General features: G+C 42.9%; 1 protein-coding gene across 2 annotated transcripts in view; it reads left to right on the top strand.

The window, feature by feature from the left end:
- The window catches only part of LOC138249678 (F-box/WD repeat-containing protein 7-like), a 326,410-nt gene that overhangs the window by 71,835 nt on the left and 230,757 nt on the right, over positions 1–23,818 (top strand). For both annotated transcript variants that reach the window (XM_069203645.1, XM_069203646.1), the window contains exon 3: positions 3,687–3,935. In XM_069203645.1, the coding sequence (XP_069059746.1) occupies positions 3,687–3,935 (249 nt within the window). The remainder of the gene's footprint in view (positions 1–3,686; positions 3,936–23,818) is intronic.

Raw genomic sequence — 23,818 nt, forward strand, 5'->3', positions numbered from 1 at the left:
TTCTCTGCGGTGCCCACCTCTGCCTCTCACTTCTCCAGTACTTTCTCCAGGTTATCCAGCGTGTTGTTTATTACGGTGCGGTACAGACGAGAGACTGCCTTGTTGGTTTGTGCGTCATCCAGCTCTCCAGCGGAGTATGGTCTGGAATGTCCAGCTCCCCTTATTGCATCTTTATACACACCTCTATGAATCTTGTGACTTGTGACCACCCTCTTGTTCTGCATTTACTTTAAACTACTTTGTCCTCTACTTCATTGTAGCGTAAACTTTCATTCCTGTGCAAATCAACACACACAATCCTGCTGGCGATTTGAACACAATTTCAACCTATTCAAGAGCTTCACAGAGCTCCGTGGTCTTGGTATGAATGTTGAAGGAGGTACATTGCTAGTGAAGGCTACTGCACCTTTGTACCTTGATCCACAGTAGCACATTTTTACATTATTAGCTGGGTAATTATAAGAAAGATCAAGGCCAAGCTCAACTAGAGCACCACTGCGTTAACAAACCAACTGAGAAGAGATGAAATGCTGCCTTCTGGTTGGTTCAAGCTGGTGGTCCTGAATCCATGCACACCTCTTGAATTCTCAAAATTACATTTGCCTATGGCCATTTCCAGAACAATCTTGAAACATCTCCTACATTTACTTACATCACATTTAGGAGAACATCAAAACGAAATGAGGTGAAAAAAGGCTGCTCTCTGTAAAGTAATGAACACCCAAGCGTAGGTGCTACAACTGGTACCTTGATGTATGGGGTAACTCAGGCAGTGTCCTCCTGGCTGCCTCTTCATTTTCTGATTGTACTTAAACCATGGGGAATGGACAAGCATTCCAATATCATAACCGATTTAAGTGATTTACTGTCCCGAAAGCATGGACATAAGTTTCATGTAGTATAACATGGGCACCAGGAGTGAAATTCTGCGACTAAAGTTTTTGAAGTGCCTGGTGTAAATCTAGAATCCTGTCCTATCCAGCGCCACACTGAGCTGCAGAAGAGTCATTTTATTTGTGCACTTGTCACCTTGTTTAAAGATTTATTGCAGTGAGCTTCCACCCATGTTAATTGTAAATTTAGAATCTTTGCATCTTGACTGCACTTTATAAGTCGATCCTATAAATTCCCCATAAATTCATATGCGCTTCTACCGTGCAGCTGGTCCACCTCCTTTGTTGATGATGAAACAAATCAGCCCCTGTGTTTTTATTTGACAGGTCCCTTCTCTGCAAGCACTCCCCTAGTTCGGCCCACTGTTGTCTTCTTTAAAAACTGTAGCACACATCCGAGACAGCCATGCCATGTAAACTGTTCTGCCTGACAGTCACTCATTGAGGTTAGAGAGCTGAAGTGAGATAACCTCCAGTTAGCGTATGTTTTGCATATGTTTGGTTACAGAGTGGGAGGAAAGTATGTCTGATCTGCTCTTCATTTTGCAGAAACTGTAATTTAACTTTGAAAGGAACCATGCTATGAGTCAGTGCTCTCCTCGTGTTATGAAAGCATTTCTTAAGGTGACTTGCAAAACCTTTTAACTCCTTAAGAGCTTCTGCACCGTTAACAGTGACTACTATGAGTCCTCCAAGCCCAGCTGATATTGGATTTGTGGTAAAAGCCTCCTTTCTGCTCTCCAATCCAAGAAAGGTCCCTGCCAGTGTTCCCCTCACTTCACCCACTATTAATATGCCAGTAGAAGGAAGACTTCACTGAGATGGTATAATAACAACAAGCGTCATTTATTATGAATTGGTGGAGGGACATTGAAGAATGGTCAACGGTGGGAGAGACCCAGGAGTCAGGAAGAAGTAGCAGAGGATTGGAGTGACTGGCAAGAAGAGAAGTCCTTGTGGCACTGCCACATGCACTGGTTGACTTGCCGTCCTGAAAGGCCACTGCTGTGTCGGCAGAGCTGCATTCAGTAAACATTAAGCACCACACACGCTGAATGCAATTAAAAATACAAGTATTAACTGCTGTTACATCTCCGCTCTTTGGGCCGTGTTTCAGCAGTCTTGAATGATACTGCATTGTCCAACCTGTAGGTGCCTGTGTACCGTAGTGCTTTGAACACATGTTCTGTTCAGTAGAAACAAGCTCATCCCATTGTTCTAGTGGATTCAATATTCTCCTTGACCGCTTTTGACCAGATGATGGTACTTCTTATGGCTCCGTAATCTGGCATTCCCCCCCACTGGCCTTATTATCTAAGTATTATTTGTACTTGCCCATTGTTTCCTATTGAGATGCCCTCCCCTAACCCTAATGGGTCCTGTTCATGTGCATCAGAGGTCTTATTGTTCCTGTGATGTGTGTGTGTTTAGTGGTCATGTTATATCTTCAGTTGTGTGAATGCCAAGTTGAGTGTAGAAGGACTCCTCCAGCACCACCGAGTTGTATCCGGGTTGCAACCGAGGCAGGTGAGGGCGGTGTGAACTATTCTCACAGGTTTCTCTTCAGGGTAGCGCTGATGATTCACAAAGCTCAGTTTAAAATTAGTAGAGCATGCACCTGATCTGTGGTTTTATCATCACTCGAAATATTTACCCTCCATTGCTTAAATCGCTTTGGTTTTGAGAGACATATTAATTTTTTAGGTTTTTCCGGCTCCTGCAGAATAATATTTAATGTTATTGGACCATAATTCACAGAAGCTGCTACTTATGTTTTTATGTTTCAGTGTTTACTGTGGCTTGAGACCATTTTCTTTTAGATCGGAAGATGTTTGTTCAAGGCAGCCAGGGTTGTCTACTCTAGTATACTATTTGGTGTTTCTGCCTCTACTAAAAGGAATACAAACTTTCCATTTAAGTTAACAAATCTGTTTTAAAGGCATGTCTTGCCTGCATGGGTCAGAGGTTTTGAAGCTGTAATGTAATGATTCATGTGGATAGCTGAACATTTTGTTACGTTCCCTTGTACGAAGTACTGATTGAACAAAGGAGGATGATTAAATTGTGTGTTTATGTTGTATGCATGTTGATACTTTTACATTTTTGTTTTTTTCAAATACACAATAATGCACAGAGACTGACTAGTGAGAAGGCTATCAGGCTGAAAAACAAATTTTCTAGGCTTCACATGGTCGTCAGTTTCAACATTTGAGAGAAAGAATTCATGGTTATTGAACTTATTGCCATATATCATACATTTAAAACCTCTTCTACTTACAACAATCACCCTACACAGTCATCTACTTCCAGGGTTGGTGAGTTGAACTCTGTAGGTTCAAAACAGCATGAAGTGAGTTCGTCCAAATTAGTCTGAACTGAGGATAGTTTACAAGTGAATATACTGGGAGCGCTTATGAGTTCTTGAGTTTGACACATCACTTTTTGTGGAAGTATTTATAGTGATGTCAAAATGCATGTGCCAAGACTATTATTTCTTTCTGGCAAATGTTAGGATTCAAGATTTTGAATATTTGTCTCCTTTTGTACCAACCACCAACTTCTTATGCTAAAAGATCGGTGCTGGGAATGTGCACAACTCCGCATTTGTAGAACTTGCATCTCAGGTTGTTAGTGCAATGATGCCCTTATCTACCTTCAGGTCAACAGACCCATTACCTAGTGTTGCTGGCTTGTCTAGGAGATGGTCTCACATTGCTCTTTGCTCAGGCAAGGCACAGATCAAAACCTTAGCACTTGTATCTGATGTATTTTTTTATATTTTTTGTTCTGCAGGAACATTCCAGAGGGACGGGCAGAGAGGAGGAAGACGAGTCGGAGATTCAGGCTGTTTGGGGGGAGGAAGAGGAGGATGAGTCGGAAGAGTCTGACCGCTCTGGAGTGCGAGGAGAGGATGAAGGAGAAGAGAGCGAGGAAGGCGAGGACGGAAGTGACGTCTACTTCTATTATATGATGGACGAGCGCTGGATTGATTATCTGGAGCGCACAGAGGAGGGGAACCTCATTCGTCATGTCCGGCCCAAGGTAAGGGGGCTTGCAGTGACTAGGGAATCTGTATCTCTGTAGAGCTTACTCAGTAAGGTTAGAGTATGTCCAATAGCTACCAAACTCCTGCTCAAGAGAGCACACCGCTTGACGTAAGATGCGACCTGCTGCACGGATAGATGTGCCTTGGTTTCATTAATACTCCATATTCTACCCGGGCTAAAAGCATATATTTTCTTTGAGATCATTTCAGTCTTTCCCGTTTAAAAATGAATTTAAAAGAAGTGTGTATTTTAAAATATATATGTTCTACTTAAATAATGAAAACCTGTATACATGCTACTAGTAGGAAGATTTACAAAGTTAATTCTTTAAGCCACCAGTGTGATGATTTGTCTTTCACGTGTCAGTCATTGATATTTATTCAGTTTCAAACTAATATTTTGCGTTTTGTGTAGGAATTTGCACTTTTATTCTGCAGAACCTGAACTTTTCTTGAATTGTTATAGTAAATTTGGTGACTAGAGATCGTTTGTCAGAGCAAAACCTCTAATTTTGTTTCCCCTGAGAGCTTATGGTGGTTGGCAACAGTTTTACGCACTTTGAGTTGTGCAGTATATAGGATGAAACCTAATGGTTCCCATAAGTATACATGCGATTCATACTGTCCTTCTCACTAATAATGTAAGAGTTTATGCCCGGGGAGTGCACATCAATATGGAAGTGTTTTGTACATTTTGGACAAATATTTATTGTTCCTGATATGTCCTGTTAACATTTTTGTGTGCACCTCATGGTGTAAACAATGTGTGTTGACCCCTTAGGAGGCAACTCTTATGTGGTCTTCATCATGAGTGGGTACCATCATGTTGTGCCAGCAGTATCGATATAGATAAATATTATAAAGAACATTGATTTATGCTTTTAGGTCTGGCCTGGAGAAGACAGTTTTAGTTGTTTTGTCAGCTTCATGTAATCAAAACCACCATAAATGTAAAAAAATAAATGCATGCACCTGTTCGCCTTTGGTCATCCCTTTTCATTTATCAGTTGTTTCATCTGTCTTTATTGCTTCTGTCCTCCATACAGCATGGAGCATTGGGCAGCCCACTTCAGCCATTGGGTACTCATGCACTGTGCGTAGCAGAAATTTACCTCAAAAGATTTGAGCTTCATTGTCAGGGCTAGTCGGCCAGTAATTGCCAATCATTTTTTCTTTATTTTGCTCATCCTTTTTTATTTTGTAGTTTTGTCACATTACCTGCATTGAGATTCAGTAATACCTTTTGCTGCGCCAACTGATTTGCATTAGTCTGACCGTCATCTGCTTGCTATTAGGCACTCACACTATTTTACTAAAAGTATATGCAGTGGTTAATTTATTTATTTTACATTTTTTGTATTGTACACATGTAACCACCAGATGTAGGTGGCATTGTTTTCTTTGCTTGTTTCTTTTTATTTTGAGGCTTATGCTTGCAATAAAAAATGGGAGCAAAATTACCCTCAGGCACGCTCACCCTCTCCTGTACAGACAGACACCAAACACCTAATAATCCATTGCTGTGCCCATAAGAGGCGGATGATACTTTGTAAGGGGAATACAGAGCTTCAGGTAGCTGTACTTGCCTAAGCCCAAGCCAGGTACATCATGGATGCTGAACATTGGTCATAAATAATGCCCTCTCCACACCCTTCAAATCTGCACTGGGAACAATGTGATCCCAGTATGTTACGGCAAGTGTTTATAGTTAATTGGTTTAAAATGGAGTGAACAAATGGTGCAGGCAGAAGGAAGAGGGGGTCGTGGGGTTGCATATAGGTAGGTCAGGCTGAGACCCCTATTGCTGTGTGAACTGCTCTCATCAGTTCTAGTTTCAGTTTATTCCTGTCTTTTTAGCAAACCATTTTATTAGCATTGTGATGGAAGTATAGAACAGTATGCAAAATACAAATGGTGCTGCAAGGTAGCATCATGCATTCGAAGCACACTGAGCATCTAAGCATTGCCCATGTAGACAGGATCCATTCATGTCTCGGTTCCATCGCAACCACGTGGCTCTGGAAGGGATTCTCAGTCAAAAGTAGCACAGTGTTTTGTCCATAAGCCCAAATTCAGTCATGCGTTTGCGGACATCCCCATGCCTCATAAATCAGCATCTCCAAGCCTTGCCCTCCATTTCGATATATCTGGATCTTAAGCTATTTTCTAATGAGGTTTGCCTCCGCCATCGTTTCAGACAGGAGTATTGCTTTTTTACCCCTTCAGGGTAGCCCCAGAAACGTATATGTTTTTGCACCAGGCTCTGCCTTCTGCATTAATAACCCTGTTTGTTTTTTCTTTTGACGTGACAGCCATTTCGGACACTCTGGTGGCTCACCACAGTCCCCATAACGTAGCCACTGCCGCATTCTCAGGCCACATGTATCCCCTGCTGCATCCCTCCCATTGGTGACCAGTTTCACCATGGATGCTGAGTTGCCCATTTTTCGCTTCAGGCTGGGCCACACTATGGTCCAGGCAGCCATTTCTCTCTGCTGCTTCTTGACTGCAGACACTGGCAGTCCACCAACTCGAAGCACTGTCACAATTGCAGGCAAGTTGTTGGAGTGCTGTGGCTTTAGGCTGGTGGGGACTTTAAACCACGCAAGATGATTTGAGCCCCTTTTCACCTGACAAACGCCTCGTAATAACTCCTTCAGTCCCTATGGATGGGGTCCCCAGGACCTTAACATTCATGCATTGGGTCACAGGGAATGAGATCCCTTTCGGCTGTAGTAGATGTCAGGTGCAAGACGCAATATGCACCTCCTCCCAGAGACAATTAAATCAGTGACTGCTTTGCTAACCACAGAAGGGCTTGACCCTCCCCAGGAGAAATTAGGGATTTTCCACAGAAGCCACCATGGGTTTCGTTCTTAGTCTGGCTCCCCGGAGGACCAGTCTGTATTTCGAGCCTTGTAGGGTAAATCTACACCATTTTGGACTTGTTTCTCACCTAGTTACCAGCCCTAGCCACCAGGAGCATTTTCTTCAGGTCTTCTGGCCTTTAAAGAGCTCTTTTCTTGGGGAGCTGGGTTTCGGGCTCTCTGTGGCAGACCTGTCCTCTGGTTAGGCTCCTGGTGCTCTCTCCTGCCTGGGTGCGGTGGGGTGTGGTGCGGTGGAACGTCTTTTACAGTCGCTCCACAGCCAGCCATCAGCGCACCCCCCAGCTGCACTCATCAGGTCCCGGAGTTTCGGGGCTTCTTTGAAGGGCACCTGTGTTTCAGTTCTTTTACCTTCTTTTACCTTGAATTTACTGTGAGTGATACTCGGATAGTGAGATTTATGGTAAAAGTATAAAAGTTGGGTAGTAAAAAAATGAAAAAATCCTTTGAGATTACGTGGACAGAGCCCACTTTGATGCACATGTTACATATAATCTTTTTTTCACTTCTTGACTATTGCAGACATTTTTCAGATGCTTATGTCAGCACTTGAATGAGGGCCTGACCTTACGATGGCCATGCCTCAAGTATGTCCTTTTTCAGATCCCGATGAGATGGCCTAAGTCTTGCAAGATTAACAAGACAGGAGGCAATAAGACTGTATGTATCATAGTGTCAGCGTGTCTGAACACCATCAGGCCACTTCTGCTTTTCAGCACATCTGGCAGCTAATTTTCATTCTGCCACTAGGCCACTGTTTATAACCTTTGCAAACAAATGTGTTTAGCTTATAATTCAGAATGCAAGCCAGGTGTATTGGCTTTGCTAGTTTTTGTTGAAGTGTATGAAGTGTAGGCAAAAGATAAAATTTGGTATAACTCAGCCCATATATGAGGTAACTGCTCTGAGCATGACTGTCCTAGAGTGTATTCAGAGTTTTTTGAGAAGGTAATCTGTTCTGCTTTGGGCAGAATGAGCAGACACTCACTCTGCTAGAATGAGGTGAATTGATTGCACTGTGTGTCAGTTAACTTGCACCTTTGTTTCCTGATTACAAGCAGTCTCTGCTCCCCTCTTTCTCTTGATAATATTTTGAGGAGGTTTGTCAGGGTACCTAGTTAGGTGTGAGTCATGTTCTCTCACTTCCCTACCTCTAAAGTGCACTGATGGCATTTGATTGTGTGTACGCTTTATGTCCATTGGTTGGGCTGTATTGAATGTAGGCTTGCTGGCATTCAGTGGATAAATGTGGGCTGCTATTGCCTCTTTTCCCTCCTCTGGATGAATCAAAGCGATTAGGTTTGTGCAGGTTTCATGCACCAGGTAGGTGTGAGCAGTCTGCACTCCCAGGCTCCCTGCTGGGGAGCCACGAAGGCAATTGTGCGTTGATCTTTCAAGCGTTTGCAGTGGCAGAATCAGCGTGGGCTGAAGGCTGTCCCCATGGAGACTAGTCTTGGCATGAATCATCCAGTAAAATAATAAATATTTAAAGAATGAGAAGAGCTTTCCTGTATTTTTGTAGAAAAGAAGTATCAACCCTGCCTCTTCTGTTTTGTGTGTGCTGTCTTTCCATCATCCTTAGCTGAAACAGGTCAGATTGCAGGATATCCAGGCGCTGGAGTGAATGTGTGACTTTTATAGGACGCTTCTGCCTCTTTGCCATCTTGGCACTGCCACAGCAGAGTTTACAGGCCGAGCATGTTGATGGTTCGTAATATCCCTACTGTCCCACCCACTTGTTCTCTTTTCATCTCTTATCTGTAATTCAGATCACTTCCCTCACCTTTGGTTCTGTAACTTACTTGAAAGGCCAGTGCTGCTGAGGATATCGTCTAACCTCCTCTAGGATCCTCTCCATCTTCTCCTAATCTTCATCCCTTCAAAATCAGCACATACAGCTGACTGCTCAATGTCCGTTGAGCCATCGTGACTGGTGACACAAAAGAGAACATGAAATTGCGGCTGGGCCTAATGAAGAAGTGTAACGTGCCCGACACCAGCATTGAGAGGAGATGGATGTTCACTGCTGTTGTGTACCTCTGTGGATGCTTGCTTGTGCTTCCTAGAATGTCTAACTGTGCCTGATTGACCAGCTTACACTTCGACTTCAGAGTGATGTATCACATGATCCATATTTGATCTTTTTGAGACACAAGCCCTCTGCATGGCTTAGGAATGTTTTTTCTGGCTTGCCATGTCTGTTTTTTTTTCAGAGCTGCTTCATTTTTCTCCTGTGTTTGAGTTGACACTCCTGTGAGCCCACTGGAGTTGAGCTTTCATGAACTATTAGTAGGACTGAAAGATAGAGCGTACCCCTAACTACAGTGATAGTTGTAACTTCCTTTTACAAAACTGTGGGCTGATAGGCGGTGGTAAAAGGCTTATTGTTTAGGGGTACAGACTGCCTAGCACTCCCCCCCCCCCCCCCCCCCCCCAAACCCTCCATCCTAAGAGTTCCCTCATAACTTGGATCTTTGCTTTTCTACAAAAATATAATATAGTTTGTGTGTTTCTGGGACCTGTATGCTGTCACTGATGTCCATTTGGGAAACACTGTGTGTCTTTGAGTATCTTTATTAGATTACTTTGTCGAGAGTGGACATGCCATCCAGTCTTTTCCTTCTGTGAGGGCACCCTTAATCCCTAAACTGGCACTAACCCGTGATCTGTGAGAAAATAATCATTTTAACCATTCCAGAGCAGATTTTCTTGCTCCCACCTTTCTCGACTTGTGCAGTTTATCAGCTGACATTCAGATCTCTGTGGCTGGAACAGAGTAGGTTTAATGACTCAGTCTAGTTTTATTCTAACCTGCCCAATCTTCACCACCTTTCAGGGAAGTCTGAGACCAGGAAAACACCAAACAAACACTTCTAATTGGAGTAAGATTATAATTATAGTGTGTGTGCTCTGGTTGGCTTTGGCTTCCTTCCTGAGCTACTTGAGTGGTATTGGCGAAACATTTTGAACTTCACTAAGAGTGCCCCGTGGTTTGCTTTGACTTCGTCCATTGCCCAAAAAGAGGTATTAATACATGTCCTTACCAGTCAGTAACTCCAAGATCATGTGACTTTGAGAAAATAATTGCAGGAAGCAGGATGTTGATGCTGTTTGCCTCCATTTTGGAATGAGTACAAGTGCCGGGTTCAAGAACATCTTCCTTTGGTGATCTGGCTGGCAGAGGATGCGAGGGAACTGTCTGTTCGGAAGACCTGCACAAAGCCTAGCTGACTAATCTGCACTGAGGTAACCTAAAGACCACATGACTCTGAGCCCATCGGATCCCTGTAATCCCACTGGCTTTAGTTGCCACTGTGACGGCAAGCTATTAACTGATGCCGAGGCGCTGCAGAAATGGGCCTTCACTGCTCCTGAAAATATTGGGGTGCCTGTGTGAGGGATTGATTCCTCCCCGTTTAATTCCCCTGCATTTATTACTTTTCGGACTGACTGGTTGCTGGAATTTTGCAATAAGCAGTTTTCACAGCCTAAATCTCACTCTTTACAAGTAATGCATTGTGGAAGCTCTCCCAGTGTCTGCCTCATAAGATAAAGTCCGCTGCTGCAGACAATGGCTATGGGATTAGGTATGATAATGTCTAGTCATTTAAGGCCCTTCTCTCTTTTATTTACACTTTCATAAAGTATTATAGTTTTCTGAAGATCGCTCAGTGATTTAACACTGTTCATAACGTGTCATTTACAGTGCCACAGTGTGTCTGGGTTTATAACCTTTTTTTTAAAGTATTTATTTTTATTTTCCATTATTACCTGATCCCTTATACACCTTTCATACATATCTCATCTAGGTTGGAAACTTACTGCCAGATGACAAGTCTTCTCCCCCTAACCCCATCCCAATTACGATTTGCAAATTAAGATATTCTTTCCTCGTTTTTGGATACACCAGTATCCCTCCTGGTTAGGCATATTGTTTGCCCTCAGCCAGTCACTCTTAAAATAATGTAGCTACATGCTCTTCTCCAAGTCCTGCATCTGAGAACCTGTCTCTACCACTAGACTCCCTGCCTCCTTAAATGCTTTTATTATGTCTGCTCAGGCTGCCAGGTCCTCTGTCACTTCATCATCACAGCTAGACATTAATATATTGGTCTCCTCTGCCAGCACCCACCCAGTTGTGTCTCTCACCCACAGAGGTGTAATAGGACTTCTAGTCCCCAGCAAGTCCATTGCTATATGTGTCTTTGCCAGTATTAGCTCAAGCTGCATACATTTATACTGCATTCTCTTTGATTTCGTTTTTGAAATAATGCCCAACAACATAAAATGTTTTTGGAGAGAACCCCGTTGGGATTCCCGTCACGCCCTTTATTCTTGGCAGTACCTCCTACCAGTAAGTGAGGATTCTACCACAGCACCACATAAGGTGCATAAAAGATGCCCTATCTATCATGGATCACGGCCTATTCGCTATTCTGCCTGGATGGATACTGCTTATTTTTACTGCACGATGGACGTAATTAATTAAAGAGAATTAGTTTTGGGGGTTCTTGTCTTTGACCAGTTATAGAAGTAAATTGAAAAGATTGAGTGTATCTACCCTTAAATAAGAAATGGTTCCAAGTCATTATGGTTTTTTGTCATTTTTAGTTTATTTAGCAACAGTATCACCTTGTCTCCATCATATAATTTTAGATCAAATAGTTGTAAGTATACATTGTTGTTATGGCGTGGGCAGCTGACACATTTCGCCTCCTAAGCGGCTCAGTAGCCTGGTGCTTTTTCAAGGCTTTTAAAAAATGTTTTCTCTCAAATACTTTCCCTTTGAGCTGATTTGAGTAGTTTGCAGAATAGTTTTATGTGAAAAACAGTGTTAAATTCTGATATTGGTATAAAAAACGAATGAAGCAAAGGGTTTATGTACAAAGTGTTCAATTTGCCCTAACAGACCAGGGTATGACCTGGGATTATTTTAGGTCTTGAAATTCTACTGCCATTATTATAAAGAACCCCAGTAAGGTTTCCCTAACTTGTAGCTATTCGAAAGCTTGACCTCTGTTACCAATAGAAAGACTGAAAGAGATTAGCTGTAGAACTACCTGTGGCTCAGACTTGCAGTACTATTGATTAATACTTTGTGCTTTATGGCTTGCTTTGGGCCACAAGAAGCCAGTGCTCTGTACACTGAAGAACCCTGCTTCCCCCACGAGGGCTGTGTATTCGGAGGAGAAGAGCTGAGTGTGGAACAGTTAATTGAAAGCAAACATGCAGCATTTAGGAATAAAGTCTTTTAAGTCTCAGTTTATTAAACTGCAGCGTTCACACTCCCAGACCTCCCAGGTGGCAGCTTTTTTTATATTGGTTCACATCTCTTTCCTGGCGCTTAATCAGGCGTAATTAATGGCAGAAGAAAGGTTGTTAGGGAGTGTTTGGGGAAGGGGGTTAATTTACCTTATCCTATGTCGTTGTGGACCTGGTACCTTACGATCCCTGAAATGGGGTTGTCTGATAAAGACAGGAATGCTGCTTTCCAATCTTATTCTTCTGGCTTGACCTTCTTATAGCGATGTTAAATAAAGCATAAAAATACTTCCCTGCCTCAGAGAACAAGTGAGGTCAGCCCGTAGCCCATTTGTAATTCTGTTGGCATCCCTTCTGGAGCACAGGCAAACACTGCCATCCATATTAAACAATGAGCAGTGAGAGTGGCTGCAAATGTTGTGCTGGAGCTTTCTCGTGAGGAAGACCCCTGTGAGCCACAAATGTTTTATGGAAATATCCCTTCTCTCTGTCACCCTGCCCTCTTCCAGTCTACACCTGGGACTAGGCTTACAGAATAGACCAGATACTCTGTTTAGTGTGAAAATGGTGCAGCATGCCTAGAGTACAAGTCCATGGGTGATCCATTTCCTTATTCGTGCATGCTTGCGCTTCAAAGTGTGCAGAGAGGGGATCGTGTGGTGCAGCACTTTTTTATGGTTTTAAAGCTGGTTCTGGCTGCTGGCTCCCCCAAGGCAAAAGCAAGTGATGTTTAGTCTTAAGCTTTCTCTCAATAATGATTCAGGGAGCAGTAGCTTTGGATAGGGGATGTCATGATATCACCAGCCCAAGTGGTGGCTCAAAAATGAAAGGAGAACTTTGTATTATATGCTATTATTTCTGAATTGAGGGCACTGTCCTGTGTCAGGATATGATGTAGTCTTGGGAGCTTAATGATTTAGGTTTCAGAATGTTGCTGTGTTTCCTGTCTCAAAGATTGGTGCTTCTACAGTCTTACTTCCATCATAGTGCAGATGTACACAACTGAGGCGTGCACCTGTTGAGGGGAGTATTATAAGTCTTCTGAAATGCTGCTAAGAAGGGTGTGGGTGCAGTATTTGGTCTGGAGTGCTGTTTTATCCCTCTTGTGACCACCGCAAGCAGCAGACCATGTTTCTCAATCCAAATAAGTTCAATGGCCTGCACAACTGTTTCTAATTGTTCCTAATACTAAATTACAATACCAAGTGGCACCAACGTGAATGATTACAAATCTGTCCTGATATATAACTGAGGCATTAGCAAATTATGTGTTTTCTCCTGTCAGCACAGTGAGGACCAGCACACTAGAAATGAATCGGTCTTTGGTCGGTAAAATGGGTAACAAACAGCATGTAGTAGCTGTTCGTTGATTCTCTGCATGTAGTAGCTGTTCGTTGATTTTCTGCACGAAAGGTTGAGGCGCTGGTTGGTTATTTTTGGAGAGTTGAGGAAGAATAATTAAATATTTTGGTTCTCAAGGGTCCCGTGTTGCAGGTTATGTGGTTCTTGTGTTGAAGAGCATGCGGTTGTCATGGTTCCCGTGTTAGAGTATGTGGGTATGGTGGGTTCCCGTGTTGAGGAGTATGTGGCTTTGGTGGTTCATGTGCTGAGCTTTATGTGGCTTTGGTGGTTCATGTGCTGAGGTTTATGTGATCTTGGCGGTTCATGTGCTGAGGAGTATGTGGTTCTGGTGGTTCCTGTTCTGATGAGCATATCATTCTCGTGGCTCTCCATGTTGAGCTTTATTTGGTTCCGATTGTTCCTGTGCTGAGGAGTATGTGGTTCTTGTATTTCCCACGTTGAGCAGTATGTGGTTCTGGTGGGTTTCCATTGTTGGGAAGTATGTGGTTCTGGTGGTTCCAGTGATGAGTATGTGGCTCTGGCGGTTTCCCATATTAAAGGCTATGTTTTTCTCGTGGTGTTTTTTGTTGAGAAGTATGTGATTCTGGGGGTTCCTGTTGTCAAATGCACATATTTGCAGATACTTACAAATGCATTTACAAAGGAGTTTTTGACACGGAGAGCCGGAGTGAAAAATCAATGACCAAAGGTCTGTTTATTTTTGCTGCAGCAAAGAGGACAGGTTTACCACTGGCATCCCAGGCCCGAAGTAAAGTGTGCTAGCATAAAGCGTTTAACAGTGATATTTATACTAATACATCAAAGGATACATAAAATGTGTAAATAATGATATACGTCATACAGATATTTTAAGGAGTTAATCAGTTTCCACACACCGGTTCCATTCCCAGCTTTGTCCTTGCCTCCCCTCTGCAGCTGCCTGACTCCCCACATTCTTGAGACCCTTCAAAGGATTACGTGGTTCAAAGGTATAGATATCAGCCTTTCCCTCCCCAAAATACCACAGCCGAGGTCAGTTAGTTATTTGAACACACAATTATAATGAGTACAGTGCCCCAGTTAGGGAAAGAAACCAGCTGCAAGCCTATGGCGTGGAACCAGGCTTATTTTACTTAAACAAATATACATAAGATAACATATGTGATAGACAGTGCGTTCAGAGACAACAAAAGCTCAAACTTACACGTGTAAAAGGAACGAAGCAATTCAAAATGGATTCTAACAATCGACCCTTTTTGAGTTTTTTTTTCTTCTGAACATAATCAACGTTTGAATAGTTCTAAATTTCCTCATATATGTTGAATTTTACTCCTACTTCCTTGAAATTTGCATTCATGGGGACATAAACAACCGATGGGTATGAGCAACCAGTATCTGTAGTGAGGATAGTGGGGTCAATAGCCATTAGGGAATTTATCTCTTCTCTCTGCATCATAGCTCGATTGGTTTCTAGTATTTTCACTGGCGGAAGTTTACACAATTTTAAACAGGAACAGAGAGCAGGTAAGCACTGTACTAATAAACAACTTAATACAATAGCTATTATTATAAAAAGTATGTCTTTAAACAACCAGCCCCACCCCCCAAACCAAGACCATAACCATGATAAACTCCAATCGCCTCCTTCATATTGGCCCCCCTTTTCAAATACCTGTACTGCTTCTTTTATTTTCCCAATATCCAATTCTATCTCTGATGACTTGTTGACAAAATAACAGCACTTTTGCTGGTACTGATGTTGGATTAAAACACATACTCCTCCTTGTTGTACTGTAATCAAGTCTAGGGCAAGCCGATTTTGTATCGCCAATTGGGCTGCAGAGTTTATCTCTATCTGTATACTTCCTATGGCCTCCCTGGTGGCATTAAATGCAATAGCTAATTCAGCTGACATATTCATCATTGCCAGTTGTAAATCGAAAATTCCAAATCCTGGAATAAGAACATGTAATACTTGAAATACCCAGTTCTTTCGCTCCTCCAGTATGGGTGTCCCTCGTTTGTACCTATGTGCAAAACTCCCCATGTTAAGGGGCTGGGAAGATGATATATTTGATATCACAGTAATGTTGGGTGCCAAATATGCCAGTGAACATATCCCTTCCCAGTTTAGAGGTAGTACTTTATATGCAGTTCTTCCACATACGAAGTACATGCCTCCCTGGATTTGTGAATTTATAATGCTGTATTTTATTCGGGGCAATCCTACACCCTCTGGGGTGTCATGCTCAGAATTATTGCAATACTTGTAATCCTCCCAGATTGTATTTAGCAATGATACATTTGCCCAGGGTGCAACATATGAACATCTAGCCGTCCAGAGGGGGCCAAGGAAAACCCGGGATAATATTACAGGTGAATTTTTCCCATTTCTATCTTGTTCTCTGGAGGGATCATATAACAATCCTTCTGGATCTACCAGAATCTCATTTTCTCCCACAGTCAGGTTCCAATAATTTACAGTGTAATTTTGATGAGTCCCATTAATTAACGCTGTCCAATTTCTGTCTATTTTCTCCTCTCCTTCAAGATCCCAATTCCCTGTTTTTATATCAAATAACAAAGTGTAAACACACTGTTCAGGAGGGATCTTTCCCATGTATTTTGCCTCTGGGTTTTGCCCATAAAAATAGGTACCAAAACATATGGGAAACATTTTAAGTGTGGCATTCTCTCCAGGCATCGGGGAGAGCTTGTATTCTGCCTGGGTATTAGGGAGCACCGCACACCTAGGGTACCTTTGATATTCTTGTTGGTCACATCTCCAAGTGGTATTTGGTACAAGACACACTTCCCCTCTTTCATATTCGCTTGGTGATACTGGTACTTCATAAAGGCCTATAGGATCCTCAGGGTGTCTAGACAAGTGCCGGCAAATCCAGCAGTCAGTGAGACTTAATGTCTCCGCTAATTTTCCATGAACCTTTATCAATGGATGTAAGGTAGGATTTTGCAACAATGATGCAACACCACTGGACATTATACATATTAACATAAGGGTCACTAGGTACTTTATTGTTGTTTTGTAGAAATAGTTATAAGGCCACTCTTCCCTATTCTCTAGAGGGATATTTGTCCTGCCAAATGGATATATTTTCATAATTTTATTGTGCTCTCCTCCTTGGTCCTACAACCTTTCTATGATACCGTTTTACTCGTCTCAACCGCCTATGTGTGTTCAAAAATATACCCACACAATTACCAAATATGTAAATGCAAAATATTGATATCACTATACTAATAATCATATACGTATAGATACAGATAAGTAAATTTTATTTCAATGTTCACACCCACTAGGGTTCATCACCGCCGTGCTTTCCACTCTAGCAGTTAGGCTGTACTGGTTGGTCCATGAACAAGTTTTTCAAATACAGGACAATAGATGTTGGCTTGATCCTAGGTCCCTTATCTTCTCCTTTTCGAGTTTTAACTCCTGGTGAGTCTCAACTCCCAGTGAGTAAGTCGCGATACTTCAAAGTTAGTCTTCAGTATAGTTTTGTCAGTTTCGTTCAGTGTCTCAGCAAAAAATGAGGGCGGAGGCCAGCAATTTTCAACCAGATCAGTGATGTGCTTGGGTATTAAACAGAAAAGGGCACCTTTTTTTTACCGCTGGGACTACAAACCGCACCAACCCTAATGGCTGGCCGCTTCCGTAGAACTGGTACTTGGTTTTTTCTCGCCAGTCACAGAACTGTTAACTCCATTTACCCACTGCTTGAATAGCGTTGCACAAACTGCATCCCACTATGCTTGTGTTCTCGTTGAGATAATTGTTCTAACCAATGTTCTGGTGTCGTTGCACAGGCTAGTCACCCGTGTTCCTGTTCATGCTGAAAATTTAGTCATCACAGTCATTTACAACCTCGTCGCCCAAAGTGTGCGTAACAACAGTGAGGATAGCTCGTTTTAATGCTGGTACATCAATGGCATCGGAAATGCCGGTGGCGGTGAAAGCGGGGAACTGTATTTCATGAAGGCAGGCGTGCCGTATTCTGCTGAGCAAAGGATTCCTTGGCCATTCAGAAGAGACCTCAGTTTGCAATTCCAAGCTAGGAGCTATCAGGGTGATGTAAATGCAGCTTTTCGTAGGGGTCACCACCTTACGCACCTTCAAAATTCTGTTCATTTAGATGGGCGAGGACGCAGGTTGTATCGATGAGTTTGTTGATCTTCAAACAGTAACTCTTCGTCACTGGGCTGCTGTGTCACCTCAGGAGCAGAAGTAGCACTTGAAACCTGTGGATGTGTTTCCTGTCTCCCTACTTCTCTGTAATCAGGAGACAATGGTAATTCTGCTGTTAGAGTACTTTGTAGTGGAATTGGTGCACGCTTACAGTGGCTAGCATGTATCCAGTTTTTCCTTCCTTCCACTTTCACCGCTGTCTGTGTTGCAAGCAGTACCTGGGCTGGCCCCCGCCACCTGGGCTGAAGACTGTTGGTTCTTTGAAAATTCTTTGTCATAAGCCAATCCCCTGGCTTAAAAGGGTGACCAGGGCCTTCAAGAGGAGTCGGTAGGCTGGCCTTGACCTGTTGGTGGATCAAACGCAAATCTTTAGTCAATTGTTTACAGTAATCTACAAACAAAGGATATTGCACTTCAGAAAGCTTCTTTGGTCGTGGTACCCCCCAGATATTGGCTGGCCTCCCCATGACAACTTCATAGGGGGATAATCGTGACTTGCTACTGGCAGTCATCCTGATGGACATTAATGCTAGGGGCAAAGCATCTGGCCATTTTAAGTTGGTCTCAGCACAAATCTTAGCTATTTTGCTCTTCAAGGTGTAATTATACCTTTCTACAAGGCCCGCTGATTGTGGGTGATTTGCAGCATGAAATCGATGTTTGATGTTAAGGGCGGTACAGACCTTCTCCATTACCTCATTAGAAAAATGACTGCCATTGTCACTCCAGACTAATCGTGGCAATGCGTATCTAGGAAAATATTCTTTTAGTAATATTTTGGCGGTAGAGAGGGCACCATTGTCTTTTAATGGGTAGGCCTCTATCCATTTTGAAAACATGCATACTACCACTAACACGTATTTCAGTTTGTTACACGGTTCCATGTGGATAAAATCCATCTGTATAGCTTCAAAGGGGAGATCAGGAGGGGCAAAGTGGCCAGGGGGCGTAGGGGTCCCTTTTCCTGCATTGTGCACTGCACACACCATACAACTTTTAACCAGGTTATTAGCAGCTTTGGATATCAGAGGATTACTCCAAACATGGTCCAAAGTTGTCTTGATGCCTTGGGCACTGATGTGTGCAGGACTGTGGGCCATAGTAACCATAGCGTGTACATAACAATTAGGTAACATCCATCTTCTTCTGTCTGTGTCATCTGTGTAACAACCCTCACTGTCTAGTCTACCGTTCTTCTCCCACTGTTCCCTTTCCTCTGCTGTTGCTTCTGCTTGAATATCTCTCACACACTGCATGGTATTTTCTAGTACTTCGTTCTGGGGCTCTCCCTTGATGCTACTTTCAACATATGCATTGTCAAATGGTGCTCGTGCTGTTGCTTTCGCTGTAGCATCTGCAAAAGCATTTCCTCGTCCTATATCATCAGTAATTTTTTTGTGGGCACTACACTTAATGATTGCGACCTGACGGGGCAGGCTGAGAGCAGTCAAAAGTGTCACAATCAAGTTGCCATGCTGAATGGTAGTGCCATGTGACGTGATAAAGCCTCTATTCGCCCAGAGTCGCCCAAAATTATGAGCTACTCCAAACGCATATTGGCTATCAGTGTAGATGTTAACACTAAGATGTTCACTTATTTCACAAGCTCTGGTGAGGGCAATTAATTCTGCAGCCTGTGCCGAATTTTGCGGGATTCTATGAGATTCAACCACTGTTTTGACTGTGGTGACGGCATAGGCTGCAGTGGTCGTACCATCTGGTAACTTGAAGCAAGACCCATCTACAAACAGCTCTCCCTGTGGGTCAGATAGGGGAGTGTCTGTTAAGTCTACCCGTCCCTTGGTTTCTTCCTCAGTGGCAAAAATGCAATTATGATCAAATTCCACATTGTCCTGAGGGAGGGGTAGTAACGTAGCTGGGTTCAAGACATTGCACCGCTTTAAAGTAATATTTGGACTGAACAATGTTAATTCGTAACCTGTTAGACGAGCACTGGTGAGGTGCTGCGTCTGTGTCTTGTTTAACAAAATATCAACGGCATGAGGAACCATCACAGTGAGCGGATTGCCACCAACAAACCCTTTACTTTGTTTCACCGCAGCTGCTGCAGAAGCCACTCCTCTAAGACAAGTAGGCAAAGCTTGCGCCACAGTGTCCAAGGTGGAAGAGAAGTATGCACAAGGGCGTTGTCTCCCACCTTGATCCTGTGTCAAAACAGACAATGTACAGTCATGCTTTTCATGCACAAATAAAACAAATGGTTTGCTGTAATCCGGATTACCCAATACAGGAGCAGAGCACGTCGCCTTTTTTAAATCTTGAAAAGCCTCCTCACATTTGTCAGTCCAAGGTACAGGGGAGGGCACATCTGAAAGTGTCAGAGCAGTCAATGGTTTTGCTATAAGTGAAAAATTTGGAATCCACTGTCTGCAAAAGGATGTAAATCCCAAAAATGCTCGGACTTCAGAAGGGGTGCGTGGTGCAGTCATTGTATGAACCAGTTTAATTCTGTCTGGATGTAATCTCCTTCCCTCCTTAGAGAGGAGGTGTCCTAGATAGGTGACCTCCTCTCTACAATACTGCAATTTTGGAAGGGACACCTTATGGCCCAGAGGTGCTAAATGATGTAATAATGCAACAGTATCAGTCTTACATTGTGTCATGGAATCTGAGGCAATTAAAATATCATCAATGTACTGCAACAATGCAGAGCCTGAAGGTGGATTGAATTGGTCTAATTGACGTTTAAGACATTGACTATATATGCTCGGGGACTCAACAAATCCCTGAGGAATTCTTGTCATCGCGAATGATCTACCAAAAATCGCGAAGCTAAACAAATATTGAGATTCTTCGGCAATTGGAATGCTGAAGAAAGCATTCTTCAAATCGATTACGGTGAAAAAACACGCAGAGGGTGGAATCATAGTGAAAAGACTATTCATGTCTGGGACCACGGGAAACTGGGGAATTACTATTTTATTAATTTCTCGGAGATCAATAACTAATCGATATACTGTGTTATCAGTAACTGATTTCTCACCATCTAATCTATTAGCATCATTTTGTTTCTTTACAACAGGAAGGATTGGACTGTTACATGGGCTGCTCACTATTTCCTTTATGACACCTGCATGCACAAGATCAGATATGACTGCCTTGAGCCCTTTTTCGCTTGATTTAGGTAATTTGTATTGAGGAACACGAGGTAACCGGGCACCTGGTTTGATTTTTATTACAATAGGGTCGATATCCATAATGCCTACATCATTCTTGCCTTTGGCCCATAAGCGAGGGTCTATTTCCTTAAGCTCTGGGGGTAAGTCGTATTCCTGTGAGAACATGCACCGAGTTGGGGAAACACTATCCATAGTTACATAGACACCATCCATTGAACAGTGAATAACTGCATTTAATTTCTTTAACAAATCTAATGCAAACAAGTTTTCATTGCAACCTGATGTTAAAGAGAGTGGCGTGTGTACTGTAAATGGGCCTACAGTTACTCTCATAGGTGTTGAGATGGGGCTCACCACGGGGATTCCAGAAATCCCAATTGATGTGGTATGAAGCCCAGACAGGGGAGCCCCGGGGACTGCAGAATGTGCAATAGATGTTCTGGTGGCACCAGTATCTAGAAGAAACTTATGGCCCTCTCCTTCGATTTTTACATCAATGTAGGGACCATTCTGATCTACAGGAATACTTACTCGCCCCTGGCCCTGTCTGTGGCTGTCCTAATAATTGTAGGTTTCAGAAAAGAAATCATCAGCATAATATTGTCGTTCAAATGCATTGTCAAAAATATTAGTGTTACGCGGGACCTGATTCTCATTCTGCGAATTCTGATCAGTTCTACCTCTTCCTCGTCCTCGTGCATTACCTGCCGCGTTCCCTCTATGAAGTGACATACTTTGTCTTCCTTCCAGTAATGGGCAAGTATCACGCCAATGTCCATCCTGCTTACAGTAGGCACATTGGTTGATATTTAATCAGCGGTCTTGGGGTGGTGCAGATGCACCTCGGCCTCGACCCCTTCCCCGTCCCCTTGGTGGGCCACCCCTTTGCTGAGGGGTTGTATCCCGCTGGGGGTATGCCTGCTGTAATAATACCTTTTTCTTCAATTCTTTTACTGACTTCTCATTCTTTTCTAATTCTTCCTTGTACCTGCTCTCATAGTATTGTGCCATCTGTAAAATCTCTGCCTGTCCCTTCGTCATCCACGAACTCTCTGTTGCTTTTAATTTTTGTGATATTTCAGGTAGAAGGCCATTAACAAAGCGTTCTACAAATAGTGTGACACCTGTTACGGTGGCGAGGTCTTGACCGCTAAAATCTATGAAAGCTTGTTCAATTCTAGTAAAATAATCTGGGACATCTTCACCTATTTTCTGTTTATAAGTGGCAAGTTTTCCCCAATCCACAGTCTGAAGAGGTATAACAGTTTCTAACTTAGTCAATATCCGGTTAGGTAAATCTAAAATATCCTGATGCAGCAGGGTTCCTGGTGCCCTCTGTGCTTCTCGTGCTTCTAAACCCCCCCATGTATTTCCCAAAGTAGGTGCATCATCTATTCTTCTAATTTTATGCCAAACTTCAGGACCCAATAAAACACCAAAAAAATAGTCAATGTCTTTGAGTGTCATGGTTGTGGTGGAAATGGCAGTTCTAAGGTCCCGATAGAATCCAGCTGGATTCTTTCGAGGGTCTGGCAAGTCTTTCTTTATAGCCATTACCTCCTCCCTTTTCCATGGTATATGAACAAATTGGGCCACCGGCATGGGAGCTGGTCGTCCGGCGGCAGCTGCTGCTGCAACTGCAGCTGCAGTGGGCATATCAGGGTGCACTTCCCTCATTGGGTACCCCTTGTCATATATATTGAGAACATCTTCCCTGGCTATGACACAAATGCGTACTCCCTCATTTATGCTGTTACTATCAAGAATACAAGCCACACTGTCCCGCCATAATTGGTATAATTCTTGTTCATAAGGGAGAGGGGTAGAATCTGTAATACAAGACTTCCAATCCCTCTCCAATTTTTCAATCATATACTGTAGTGCTAATTGCTGTCCAAAATGTGACATCTGTTGTATTGTGTCCATAATATCGGTGTGGGTGTAAATAGGATGTGACATCCAGTTCTCTGACTGATTCTTGATAACCCGTTTTTCCCCATCCCAATAGTGGAACGGGTACTAGGGGGCGAAATCGACTTAATAGGTGTGCTCCATATGGGTGAAAGTGAGTGTTTGGCTGTGCACTGCCGGCGTTGTCCATTTGGGGTTTTAGGGGCAGGGGACCTTATTGGTAACCTTGCAGTGCTGGCTGGTAGTGGTGGGGCAGGTGGCGGAGGGATTAGGACTTGAGCTATTGGGGTAGCTTGGGCTAGAGGCTGTGGTGGTTGTGGCACATGCTGCTGTAGTGGTGCACCTGGATTTCCCAAATTGTGCCCTTGCCCTTGCTGCTGTTGCTGTGCCCCCATGATAGGTTGGGCTACTGCAGGGGGTGTGTAAGGTGGAGGTGCAGTAGGGCTATTATCTAATAGCTGTAGCATTACCTCATCTTCCTCTAATGCATGTTTGGTTTCTGTTGGCTTTGATACATAACTTCCCTCCACCTGGGCCCTATGGACTCTATCTTCAGATTCAATCCCTTTCTGGGTTTGGGACTGGTGATAAAGGGCGGCCTTCTGCATGATGGTTCTCCTGTTATCCCTCTCTATCAGTTTATCTGATTTAATTTTTCTTTTATTGGCCTCCATTTCCCATTTTCTGTATACCTCAAACATATGTTGTCTAGCCTTTTTATGAAACAAACATTCCTGTAGGTAGGTTAGTTTCTTTAAATCAAAAGACCCATCCTCTGGCCACTGGAGGTCAGGACAATGTCTAGTATACCTGCGCCATATACTATTATACAAATTATTCTCTAAACCATAATCCTTTAACATGTCCCACCCTGGTGTTCCCTCTTTTGGGATCGGTTGCTTTTTATCTAAACGTGGCGCATGATTTCGGCGAAAACAAAGACATAACCCTTGCCAACATTTCTTATTTCCCATATCTAACCTTTTAAATTTTCAAAAGACAACACACACCAAATTTCAAAATGTAACATGCACCAAAGAAAACCTTTTTCAAATGTGCACCAAAGAAAAAAAACCTTTTTCAAATATTTACCAACTTACAAATTGCTCCAGGCCTGGGCAAATTACTCAAAC

This window comes from Pleurodeles waltl, chromosome 8 (genome assembly GCF_031143425.1).
Source record: "Pleurodeles waltl isolate 20211129_DDA chromosome 8, aPleWal1.hap1.20221129, whole genome shotgun sequence".
NCBI classification, from domain to species: domain Eukaryota; kingdom Metazoa; phylum Chordata; class Amphibia; order Caudata; family Salamandridae; genus Pleurodeles; species Pleurodeles waltl.